Source organism: Perna viridis, chromosome 12 (genome assembly GCF_037379345.1).
Source record: "Perna viridis isolate PV_CMFRI_1.1 ecotype Kerala chromosome 12, ASM3737934v1, whole genome shotgun sequence".
Taxonomy (NCBI): Eukaryota; Metazoa; Mollusca; class Bivalvia; order Mytilida; family Mytilidae; genus Perna; species Perna viridis.
In genome coordinates this window covers 620,529-634,432 of record NC_142456.1, presented here as the reverse complement: position 1 = coordinate 634,432, position 13,904 = coordinate 620,529, and the positions used below count along the sequence as shown (strand labels likewise).

The following is a 13,904-nucleotide window of genomic DNA, read 5'->3' as shown; positions in this document are numbered from 1 at the left end:
CTTATATCGATATACTTTGTTTCGAGTACTTTTAGCGTATATATATATATATATATATTTAAATCTTGAAATTCTTAAGTGCATGGTTCTAATGCTATTGATGAAATGTTACTTCTTGAAACATACGTACAGCATACCGAAATTTGAAATATTAATATAATTGATATTTTTATTCATGGCTATCGTTATGTTCTTCAGAAGACCACCATTCCCCAAATCTTTATCATGTCATCATTGTATGATGCCTATTGCAAATTTGTCATTCCTTTAGTAATACAATTTAGTTTACGGTTTAGTGGATAATATTTCTGTAATTTCACAAGAGATTGTCTTTAGAAATTGAAATTCTAGTCGTTGAAGCGTTTAAATTGTATGAAATCGACTAAATGCGCCATTCTAAATAAATTGGAATTTGATTCCCGACTTTTTCTGGAGAATCTTTAAATCATTTAAGAAGAAGAACCCTTAGATAAAATAGGGGGAATATGAAACAGAAAATGAATTTTATTGTGTATGAGTTATTCATAAGGGTACATAAACTAAGGAATATGTTATTCAAATAAATGAATATGACACAAGGGATGCTATACATATCATTTTGAAATAGATATTTACATTACAAATATGTTCATTGATAAATTCCTTCCAAAATATAACAATAGTGTAGAACCAGCATATCAATTAAACACTCGACAAAAAGAAAACAGGCTGGATTTTTACACAGCCAACATATGTTATACACCGAAGACAAAATTCACCAAATTTGGAAGATTTACTCATGAAAAATCTCATTTGTCAAATGAAGCACAGTCTGTAGTGCAGTACGTTCATAGTTAAAACATTTATAAGGCTTTACTAGCTTACAATCTGTATTAATCAACATTGTCAAGGTCTCCTACCAATGTAAATATTTTTTTTTATTTGAATGATCAAGCAAAATACATTTAAGTCTCTGATTGTAGTGCTGTGGGATCGTAAAGCTCAACCACGGCCACCGTGTTTTGAAGTTCTTATCAAATATTTAGTGTTTTTTTCCTTCAGTATATCGAGCACGTTTGCAAACAGGCTGAAGCAGAAAATGCGAAGTTCATTTGCACTTCAGATGTATACAAATGTGAGCAACTACTAAATAATCCTTGAATCGTTACATTTGAATTTATTTTTGAAATTGACGTATGTCACTCAATGTTACATTGTACTGAAACGTACTTAATACTAATGGTTATTATAAATTTATATGGTTCCATCAAACCTGCAGTAATGGATAAATATTGGGAATTTTAATTTCGATTTCGGTCATTTCAGTTCGTTCAAGATAATTGCTTTCATTTTGTACGGCCTAAGTTTTCAATGTTTTAATGGAGACATCGAATATGTCATTTTGAAATAAAAAGCAATGTATAATTACTCTTTTTGGAACAAAAAAGAAATATATGACAGAATAATAACACTATAAAATAGAAAGCAAGCAAGATCATACGTAAATTTGCATGCCAGTTTCAGGATCACACGTACATTTGCCAGTTTCAGACATAATTGGTAAATTTATATTTGTTTAATTTTCTCTTGTATCCTTTCGTTCATTTTAATATATCGTCAATACTTTCAAACTCGGCTTTTGTTGTTTTGTTGTTTTGTTGTTTTGTGTTTTGTTGTTTTGTTTTTTGTTTTGGTTTCTTTCTTCAAATAAATCTTACATAATCAACTGAACAAAGAAAGTATAAACATGAATAAACTACGAAAATACATTTCACTATAGACAAATTAGGTGTAAATTTCCGCATATAACTTACCTGTTCAATTAACTTTAACAGAGCAGTGGCCATATTCCATTAACGATATTAAAAGAAACTCTGGACACCAATCAATCATTACATCTCATCGAATTAAGAGGATAAATTCATAGCCTATTAAGATCCGATTAATCGCCGCTTGGTCACAGTACCTTTAGATTACCAATAAATACTTGTCACAGATTTCAATCACTGCTGAAGGCTGAATAACCGTAGGATGAAACGTTCAGCTGATTTAGATAACTGCCAGAAGATGAGTTCCGAAAATCACTGTCATTGTTTGTTACGCGGAAAAAGTTGATTGGGAAGGTTTAATCTAATTTCCAAAAAGAGGAAAGCAAGAACTGAACATCACAAAACTAAATTACGCGGTCTGTCCTCACAAATCGATTTCTAAGCAAACTAATAATACAACAATCTACATATACATTGGTGCCGTTGTAAAACAAGAGATTCCTTGTCAAATAAATGTTTTATGACAACCGATTCCCCATCTTATACAAACATGTCATATTAAATATAGCTTTGTCTCATTTGTTCCGAATGGCATTGATCTAAGATCGTCCAATATCCGTCAGCTATTCATTAAATGATTATTCCATAAAATGATATTCTATCGGAAGACAAACTAATGAGAAAAACTTAGCTTATGGCAAATATCTCAGTTTTCACGACTAATTATTTGCGGTAGAAGTGTCCATATGTGTTTAGGCTGAATTGTACTCTTAAAAAGCTTGTTAATACTAACTCTAAAGACCTGTTAACAGCAAAATCTCAATGGCGCAATAATCACTCAGAATAAACTACTTCTACAAAACTTCTTTCTCCTGGTATTAATTAATTTCCTCTAAATATCGACAGAAATACCTCAACAGTGATAAATATTTATGCACTAAATTAAGCCAGTAATGTATTATAAACACCGCGCTATAATACATGCGTTACCAATTCAGTTTTGGCATTAACTGGATATATTTTCAAAGGTTTCACACAGTTGTAAATCCAAAACATTAAACTCCTAGTAGAAACCCCAACCGTTAATACTACAGACGGAACATTACTGTAATCTTCCGTTCTCAGATGGTATTGTTAATAGAAATGTGCTGTAATTCATTAACGTTTCATGAAGTCCTCTAAACACCTTGCGTGACGACAAATTGCTCAATAAACGTAATGTATATGGTGTCTTTGAAGTTACAATTAATGATAATTATACTTCTATAAATATTTCCTAACTTTTAATATTTTATCATAATATGATGGATAATATCTTCCCTATTACTTAATTGCACAATTATATAAAACAAAATGATACTTTGAAATCACTGTTATTGGTTAAGAAAGATTAATATATGATTTTCAAAGAATATGACGTCTATCTGTTTGGAATGATATCGTTATATTAATGTGTGTCTCTGTCGTTAGTTATATAATTTTACAGAATAAAATGATCACTGGGTTGTCCAGGAATTGTTGTGTGACATCAAAATCAGAAACTGCTCATTTTCATTCTATTTGCAATATTTCCCAGGTAAAAATATCAATAAATGTCTTTTGTTATCTTTTGTCGCCTTTATTAATTAGGGATTCTGTTGAATATGAGATAAGCTCCAGGCTACAACACACCACGAATAGAACTAAGACATATAAAGGCCTTTGAATTTTGCCTGTATGTCTCGGTGTATTAATGTTATTTCACGCAATTAAGTCACGGAACCTGTTATTAAGCCCTGTCTGGTTACCTCTTTCACTCTTTCTTTAACAAAAAGTTCGAACCAATGCTAAACGTTATAATAGTAGTAACGATAGCAATGAAATGAAATGATAAAATCTTTTTCCATTAATTACTGCATAAACTTCCCGTCTGTATATTTACATTTCGGAATTCTGATGCTAATTTAAATCAACTGTTTTTAGTCTAATGGCACGCATTTAACGTTGAAGAAAATTTCTGTTTTAAATTCCAATGTCAGTTTTTTATGTAAAGTTTTACACGCACAAAAACTGTCCCAATATTTAATTCCACAGACAAGGTCGAGGTATCTATTTCAAGTTAATTGAAACTTCCACTGGTACATGTAAGCAAACATTATAAAAATTCCTGGCAAAAATCACAAATAAAAAATATTTAAATAAGAATTTTTTACCCAACTAAATATGTACAATTACATTCACATAAATAAGAGGCCCAATACATCGACTATGAAAAACCTATAATTATGAATCAATTTTCAACTAGAACAAATGTTACTCTCAATCTGTTCCATGTATGTTTCTACAATTACTGTAGCTAAGCTAATCAGCCATGTTTAGCTGCTATATCTCTCCTCAGATTTATTGATACGTTATTTTTGTATAATGAGGCACTAAGTAGTATTTGATATAGAGGTAATATATTGAAAACTGTAAATGACTTAAGTTCAGGTCGACAATACTCTCTTTTTTTCACACATTTTTTCATTGATGAAGTAGCATTGTGTTATCTGGTAACCCAACCGTATATTTCATTGAGTTTTAATTTGTCAATCTTTCTAGCCATTTCTAACTGTTGTCAATTGTCATAACTTGTTGCTCATTTAAAAGCTTTATAAAGATAAATGTATACTATACTCTTATAATGTCCAATGGACATATTGAACATAAATGTGTATTAATCTTTATGTTGTTTTATAATGTTTCCGCTGCAGTTTATTTTTTCACACAACTATCTGTTCAACCTTCATGTTCACTTAAACTCACTACATGTGCTAGTCTTTGTGTAAAGTGTTTTCTATTAAATCTTATACAATATATACCAAATGTTCATTCACTACACATCTACCTTTATAGGGCAAGTAAATGCTTGTTAACAGTAAGAAGTCCTGTCTGTGATTGACATTAATACAGAAAGATTTATAGCATGTCTATAAATGTTACCTAACATGATTTAGTATCGTCACTTATTTTACATGTCAAATTTAAATAATTACGTCCTAATATTTCTGCCATTTTAGTTTTTTTTGTACCGACTTGGGGTTACTTTTATGTAATTATATTTTATAATGTTGTCTACATGTATATCATCGCTGTTTCATTACTTCACGATAAAGTCATATACATAGATTTAAAACCGTCTCTCTGTTGTGTTGCTTTAGTACTGTTCGCCGGTATATCTACGTATTAAATGACACAAACAGACATCCAGACATGCCTTCAATTTCAACTTTTTCCCCACTTGCAACTATTCAATGTTGATGTACGTATTTTGACACAGACTGATATCAAAGATATCTGGAATGAAAGACTTGCTGTATTACATAGTTATATCGTCTATATCATTCAAACAGTTTGTTTGTTTACTTCATCACAAATCTACTGAACATATCACATGATTAGTCAAAGCAAAACATACATAACTGGGAATGATATAAGAATAAACAAAGAACGTCTTTGATAATCAAATTACTTTCCCAAATTAAATCTTCATTCAAATCACAGTGAGATATAAATGCAAAGCACACTTTCTCTAGGTCGTTAATTTGTAAGTGAGGGCTTCGTTTAGATCAGCAAAACATTAAAGTGCCTTTGTCAACTTATGTGGTCTGACTGATCGATACGTATGACCGATGTTTCGTGTTTCTTTATGGTGATCTTTTTGATATCTTCATTAAAATTCAATGGTTGAAAAAACTTTAGAAAACAATGGAATATCTTTGAAACTTGAAATGAAATTTGACACCAGTTTCCGAAAGAATAATTCACGTACGTTGATAAGTTGAGAGAAAAAAACTGTTTTCCTACATATTTGGTTTAATGCTGTTGATGAGAAGTTAATTCTTGAAACACGTGCATAGCATACCAAAATTTGCAATATTAATATAAGTGATACTTTTGTATTAAAATCATTGTTATTGAATCGATCTTGATTGGATTTCATCCTGCACACAACTTTCTTAGATGACAAAGTAGTTATTGTAAATAATATTTACCGCATCTTTTTCAAAGTGTCAGTCATGTGCCAAGCAATACATAAACACCGTTTTATCGAAAATGTTTCTATAAATATGATAAAAAAGTAGGATTTCCTATTCATTCTTTACATTAAAGCGGTACACCAAAATATTCCAAAATGGCACTATCGTCAACCTGATATGCACCTGATATGCAAAGCTTTTTCATTGAACTATCAAAGCATTGGACAATAAATGGTAAAATCATTGTTTATAATGCAAACTTTATACAGAAACCATCATTGAATAAACTCATTCGTTCTTTCTCGCTTTGTACGTATCAGACAGGCAGGAGTACAACATATTTTAATCTCATTACCAATGCATTGATCTGCAAAGTATTTCTAAGTTTGTATAATTCCTTGATTCCTCAGACAACTGTTACCTGTCATTAATTAAAGGTTGTTTCACCAGGTAACAGGTGCACGCTTACTGTACGAAGACTGCAGGATTTCTTATCTGGTCAATTTTAATTAGGAATATTTTCTTGTATATAGTACATTCAGCCGTCGGAGCAGTCAACTGTTGAACTAACTGTAAACGTTCCTCTTTGTAGATTGTAGTCTGGTACACCTGGTCGATTTTAATGAGGATTATTTTCGATTCATAGCTTTATAAATAATTACCTAACTATTTATTGCTAATTAGATTGGGTACAATTCAAATGAAATACAACAAATGTGTTCCTGCCTAGACTAGCATTGTTATGTTTCAGTGTTGTTTGCATCACTAACGTGTTAAAATAGAAACGGAAGGTAAATACAAAATATTATACAAATGTTTCCCTGTGTAAAAGGGTATCTAGAATACACAAATATTCTACAGTAAGAAAAATGCAATGGGTGTGGCCAGTAGTGTATTACAAAAACTATCCAGATAAGATGAATTTAATAGAGGATTAAAACCAAACCGTATACTGAATTTCTCAAATTAAATTTTATACTTAATATAAAAAAAGATCAGTTCATTACTAGAACCCGTACGCGTCTTTGAATTTTATGGTTCGTCTAATCGATTGATTCAAACATGATTCTTTTAACGTTTTTTACCTTCTTTATTGTGTTAACTAATATTCAGTCAAAGATTTGGCTATATTACTAAATAAATTTCAAATCACATTACTAATTTAAGTTGTTTTGTTGCTAATATACGAGGGCATATCAGTCATTGTGTTTATTAACGCTTGGACAGAAATGTCTTTTCCATATCTGCCTTAAGTAATTAAAAGTGTAAATTTCATTGTAGATATTTAATTTCATTGGAATTTTGGTATCACAATGAAAGTCGAGCAGGTGCACAATTAAATTCAAAATTATTTTATTAAGTTAAGCCATCTCTAACAATTGGTACATTTAACTTTATTCTCCAGCGATGCCATAGACTGCAACAGAATTATGCATTACAATTTTTGACGGTCTTTTCCTGCTGGTGAACATGTTTTATCACCATGTTAGGTTGGACAAAATTTAATTTACCAACAAGGTCTTTTGTTATATTAATTGTATTAAAACCGTTATATTACACGTTTTCATGGTAAATAATGATCTCGTTAATCTTAATTACAGTTTTGAAACAAATGTGAAGACCGAAAGAACAATACCTCAGTACGGGCTTTCCAATTACATTATAACTCCGACCAACATATATTGTTAAATACTGCACAGTGACGTATCATTACAATACTAATTATAAGGGTTATTTTTTTTCAAATTTTAGTAGTCCTGTTGATTAAGAACAGAATTAGACGGGATTGATAAAAAAGATGAAAACTTCAACGAAATTTAAATTGTAACTACCGCCTATTTATGTAATGAATGCTATTTTGTCATACGCGTTTAGTGTTGAAACGTTCGTGAATGCTTTAATTAAATGGTTGATGGTATATATTTATCTATATCTATATTTATTTGCTAAATATTGCAAAGTTTTCTTCATAGTGCTTCTTTAATTTTAAATAAATTATTTACTTTGCTTCATCTGATAATGTTTTTGGAAATTGTGTTAATTATTAATCATGACATAATCATCAAGAACGAAGTTAGATATTGAAGTAAAGTATCAAGGGACTACTGCCTGGAGTTCAGTGGCGTCAGTTAAAGTTTTACAAAATATAATCTCAAAGCTGATTTCTTCTTAACGCTATAATCTCAAAGCTGTACCGAAAGTAACACTCAGAATTTTTAACACTGCGTTTCTCTACTGGAGAACAGTAATTCATTTCTGATGTCTGATAAGAATGTCATCAAAGGACGATTTACAAATGAAGACTTTTACAAGAACAAGTATTGCTGGGCAATTTCCAGTAGATAGATATGTTCCAAATGACTGAGTAAGCATTTGTTACTACGATCACCAGAATACAAACATTCCAAAAATATTTAGCAAAATTATTATTTTATAGGCTACCTGTGTAATCCTGGTCATAAAACTACTTAAAATGTAATTCAAAAAATATTTTTGGATAATTTTGTTTATTGCGAAAAAAGCAACAATAAGTACCTTTCGATAAAACCTTGGTAGATTGTCTGGAAATAGTTTGAAAATTTGAATATGAAAGTGCATGGTGTGTTCACATTTGGAAAATTTATTTTAATGTAAAACTCAATTTCTAAAACGATGAAAATATTTGTTTTTCATAAGTAAGGGATAACCCAAGTTTCACAACGTAATTAAATATTTGACAGAGAGTGGAGTTCTAACTTGTTTTGTGCTTTATATCTTGATTTTGAACGATTGGTTCCATTTTAGTATCATTCGTCAACAAAGACAAGATGTTACCATGATTAATGATCAAGATCACAGCTTTAACGATTTTTACATCAAAACTACAAAACGTATAATAACAAACCGATTACGGTCAAATCGTTTTCCGAATATAAATGTTCTGCAGTTAAGCCTGACTGCCTAATTTGTTTTTAGGGTCGACGGAAATTATATAAATGACAGAACATTTATATCAAGATCACCGGAATGTTCCACCATAATGGACCTGACAATAAAAGGGTTCGTCTCAGAAACTGATTGGTAGACTTCACTTCTGTTCGATGATTAATGGCCGCTAGGAAGCTTCCGGTATAATGAAATTAAGGAGGCATCTGGAACAATTTGCCTTTTTATATTTAGATTAAACCAGAAAAAAAGTACATGCAAAATCAAGTTACATACAATATTTTTCACCAAACATTTGATACGTTTTATTTCGTACAAGGATCTAGTGCACATCCGATTTTATACCGTCGGCGCGAAAAAGGCTTTTTTCCAATGATAATTTACAGTTTAATGTTTTAATGCTCATTTAGAGAGACATATGCCGTATATATTTATGACATTGGTATTTGCGAATGAATCAACAAGTGTTTAAAATTCGATCAATATTCTCTCCGTATACTATTTGGATATATTTTTTGAAAATGTCCAATGCTACCGTACTTTTTAAGAATTTCCTACTGTTTATAAACATCGTTTGTTCCATGTCGAACCTACATTAATCAAGGAACAAACTTTGACTCAACTTATTTAAGGACGGAAGCTGTTGTCGTGAGTGGTTTTTCCTTAATTGAAATAGATCGTATCTGTAATTGAGAAATAAGACGTTTAAACAATGCACGCAAAGTGGTATTTTAACATTTCCTTTAACGCTAGAAAAGTTGTAATTTTGTCTTTAAACATGACGATAACAAGAACGATTAAAGTGTCAATAAAGCGATATATTGGGATCGATTCCTTAAATTAGCAACTTAATATTTTCATCTATTTTTCAAATAAATGATAACTCGTTTTCGAGATAAAAAGTATCGACCCTTATTTTTGTACTAACTTGATGAGAAGTAATCCATAAAAACATTTTTAAATATTAAACTAATCGAAATGTAATGAAATATTTACAATCCAGTCACATAAAATTATTTATAGCATCATAAAATAATTTCTTCGCAGCAGAATGACACGCATTTGTCTTTAAATCAAAGTAAAATTGACAATCTTCATAAAACATAATCTGAAACGGATATTACTAGCAACCCTAGATTTTCTAGCATTAATGACAATATCTGTCTTTATGTTATTTGGTAGCGTATAACAGACGGATTAGTGCGGATTATTATTCCAATAAACCGGAAAAATCCAAGAAATTTACATTCCTATAGAGAGATGATCCTGTGTTATTTCGTAAAACATCAGTCGATGAATGAAAACGAAGATGATTGTTTTGAGACTTCTATATATGAGTGGCAGTTTTGTTACCATCTTGACTATCATTAGTATTAATGTGTGAGATTTGTATAAAGTACCTCTCTGTCTAAGAAACATGAAAACATGCATAATGTATATGTGCAACATGAAAAGAAAAACATACGCAGCGATTTTGTCACACTATCCAAGAAGAATTTAAGAAACCAATTCTAGCGGAAATCAAAAGAATATATTCCAAAACTAAAGACTAGACAGGGAAAACAGACACGGACAACAAAGAACATGGAATAGACAAAATAACACGTACAGAGAAGAAAAAGTTATTGAGCAACTCGGACTCCACTAAAACCTGGGGGCATGGACCAGATGCACAAACGAGGAAAGAAAAACTATGTCCCGTTGAGGAATCTCTACTATATTTTACGTATTTGTAATTAGTTGTACCCTCTTTTTTTGGAGTAACAACCGTGTATGGTTTTTTTTTGTTTTAGTCCACATATCCACTGAGTATGGGGAAGAGTAGTATAGGAAGTTAGAAAATCATAAGTCATGATGTTATTATATTCAGATAATAATTTCGCAATGAGGGTTTCCAGAAGATATATCTATATTTTCAGGATTTACCGAAGTTTATTTGTAAAATGTTCCTTTATATCGGCCCTATATCAGCCAAAGCGTCAACAGTGGGATGATTCAAATGCGTAAAAATGACCTTAGCGTCAACACATGATACACAGCCGATCTACATACGCGATGTAATGTCTATGTAAACGAGATCAAGAACAATCTTCTACGATGACTTATTTCTTGACTTTTTTATTCTCATTGTGTACTTCTTTATTATTTGTAAGATATTTAATCCGAAACGCTGATTTGTATCGTTATGGTGTATCCATCTGCATCATGAAAAATGATTTATTCAACGTGTCATAGTTTTCATTTGCCTCGTTTGTCTACCCCAGACTTGACTCTTTATGAACAACTCGGTTGGTGTTTCTAGAAAAGCAGAGGACGCTTACCCTACCGGTGCACCTGGTTCATGCTCCCAGGTTTTAGTGGAGTCCGAGTTGCTCATTTGCTTTTGTTACTTTGTATGTATAGTTTTAGTTGCTTTATGTTCTTTGTTGTGTATGTCTGTTTTCCATGTCTGGTCTTTGTCCCTGGATTACATTCTTTTGATTACCACTATAACCTTGGTTCCCTTGATTACTCTTTGAAATCAATGTTTCGGGAATACTTAACTCTCAACTGTTTTATTTTATTTATAACAATTACAGAGAGTTCAAACCAAGTATGACATGATACAATTACAAATTAAGTAATTTCATCGATGCAAGTAAAAAGAGAAGCCGATGTTCCAAAACAAACAAATTACTTTCAGAGTTCACTTCATGTGTTAAACTAAACTTTCAAACATGAGATTATACAGGTGTATTTATTTAGTGTCAGTTTCGTAAATTGATTTCTCTATCAAATACTTTCCATACGTAGTAGCAATGTATCCGGTATTGGGAGATGTTGATTGATAGACACGAGTGTCAGAGAAATCCCAATCAATATAATTGGTGATTGATATCAAACAGATACAAATAATACAGTTCTTTTAATCAATGCTGAAGAGGTTACCAATGGACCAAGAGAGATTACTTTAGTATAAATAGCGTGTCAATTATTGAATATTTTTAGGCATTTGTACAAATCTAAACAACCCTCCCTTTTGACACAAAAGACTTTCCCCATCTTAATACATCATTTTTTTTGGGGGGGGGGGAATAAATACTTTTAAAACCGGTTTCTCAAACCTCTCATATAATGAAATGTACAATAAAATGAGTACATAAGTGCCTTAGTACGTTGGTTTTGTTATAAGACTCTCTGAAAAATATATACAGATATTGTTTCATTTTCATATTATTACAAACACATTTTTCACTATCCATCTGTCATACAATAAACACAGAAACCAAGATTCGAGCGGAAGTCATAATATATTCCAAGGATAAAGACTAGACAGAGAGGCAGACACACCACGAAGAACATGAAAAGACCAAAATAACACGTAGAAAGAAACAACAGTAGATGAGCTATTCCGAAAAAGCTGGGAGCATGAACTAGGTGCATCGGTACAGTAAGCTTCCTCTATTTTTTTTCTGGAAACACCAGTCGAGTTGCTTATAAAATGTAATGTCTTGGATAGACAAATAAGGAAAGAAAAACTATGACATGATGAACAAATCGGTTATCACGAAGCAAATGAAAATACCATAATGATCTACATGTATGTGTTCATGATGGCGACCATAACAATTCTGCAGTGATATGTTTTGAGCAGATAAATAGTTTTAAATTGTTAACAGTGTAAATTTATACTTCATGGTTTGTAAATAATAATATTGAGATAGATTTGTTACAAGACTAAATAACAAAATGCCACAAAAGTGTTGCATATGAAATATTTCTTTTAAAATGAATCCGACGACACAGGCACAAGATACACACTCAAATTCAAATAGCATTTCACAGATGCAAGATACACGCTCAAATAGTCATATCAAGATGTGCAAATATACATCAAGATGTATGTTTAAAAGGTCTTTTGAATTCTCGTTTTCAGAATGTTAGCAGAATGAAAAGCAGCTCTTTTCCAGTGTAATATCAAATGCGCTGCTGTTTTACCTGCCATGTCATTTCATTGGAAATCAAACGAACACATTATATTGCATTTTTAATTATCTTATCGGTGTTTCAAAATAATAAACATTTGAATTGAAATCAATGAGGATATTGCAATTAGTAGCATTTTGAAAATAAAACTGTTCATCAAAGAATGATTATCGTTCATGATTAAATATTTATGTATTATAATTGCATGCAGTTTTAGATTACATGTTGTAAGTTATATCTGATATTTTTTACAACTGTTGAGTGAAACAATACTCATGTCTAGGTTGTAATGAGAGGAAACGAACGTTCAACGGGAGATAACTCAAAATCAACTGTTAACTCAAAATAACCTATAAACCTAGGGTCTCAGTCTTGTATTCTTTGCCCCATAGTCTTCTATAGTATACCTCAAATTTTCATAATTAAAAAAAAACTTTGGTATACCAGTACAGGTCGGACTAAAAATAGTCTTTTCTACTTTCACTTTTATTTTGAGTTCATATAATAAACCCCTTTCTGAAGCATTTTTTCATGAAAATACTTTTTCATAGCTTGATATTTACTCTGTACTGTTAATGAAAAATAATAGTCATTTGCCAAAAACAAAGCAGTTAAAGGCAAAAAGATTGCACTATATTTTTAGCGTCCTTTCAGGAATATGTAATAAAGGACTGATACCTTAGTGTAACCTACCATAATATTTTTACAATAACAAAATGCAACACTGCTTCATGAATTAAATCTTTTGGAATAATACTGACATTACCTTAATAAGCACTTGTGTTATAAACTAGGCCAATAGCGGGATTTGTATTTTTATACATTTTTGTTTCAAAGAAAATAATGCAACGACTTTAAAAATACCAGACACCAAACAGTTAAATTAAAGTATTAAGGTAGGAGTAATCAAAGGAACCAAGGTTATAGCGGTAATCAAAAGAATGTAATCCAGGGACAAAGACCAGACATGGAAAACAGACATACACAACAAAGAACATAAAGTAACTAAAATCATACATACAAAGTAACAAAAGCAAATGAGCAACTCGGACTCCACTAAAAACTGGGAGCATGGACCAGGTGCACCGGTAGCGTAAGCGTCCTCTGCTTTTCTAGAAACACCCGCCGAGTTGCTCATAAACAGTCAAGTCCGGGGTAGACAAACGAGGAAAGGAAAACTATGACCCATTGAATAAATCAGTTTTCATGGTGCTGATGGTTACACCGTAACGATCCACGAGTTCATGATGACGACCATAAAACTTCT

The 13,904-nt window shown here is 31.4% G+C and overlaps 1 protein-coding gene across 3 annotated transcripts in view; it reads right to left on the bottom strand.

Annotated features, from left to right (window-relative positions):
- Positions 1-13,904, bottom strand: part of LOC148600679 (uncharacterized) — a 103,395-nt gene that overhangs the window by 63,388 nt on the left and 26,103 nt on the right. Inside the window, exon 1 of one of the 3 annotated variants that reach the window (XM_088555723.1) lies at positions 1,794-2,850. The exons of the other annotated variants lie outside the window; for them this stretch is intronic. Within the exon in view, the coding sequence (XP_088411849.1) occupies positions 1,794-1,826 (33 nt within the window). The 5' untranslated portion in view covers positions 1,827-2,850. Of the gene's footprint in view, positions 1-1,793; positions 2,851-13,904 lie in introns of those variants that run through there. 3 annotated transcript variants of the gene reach the window in all.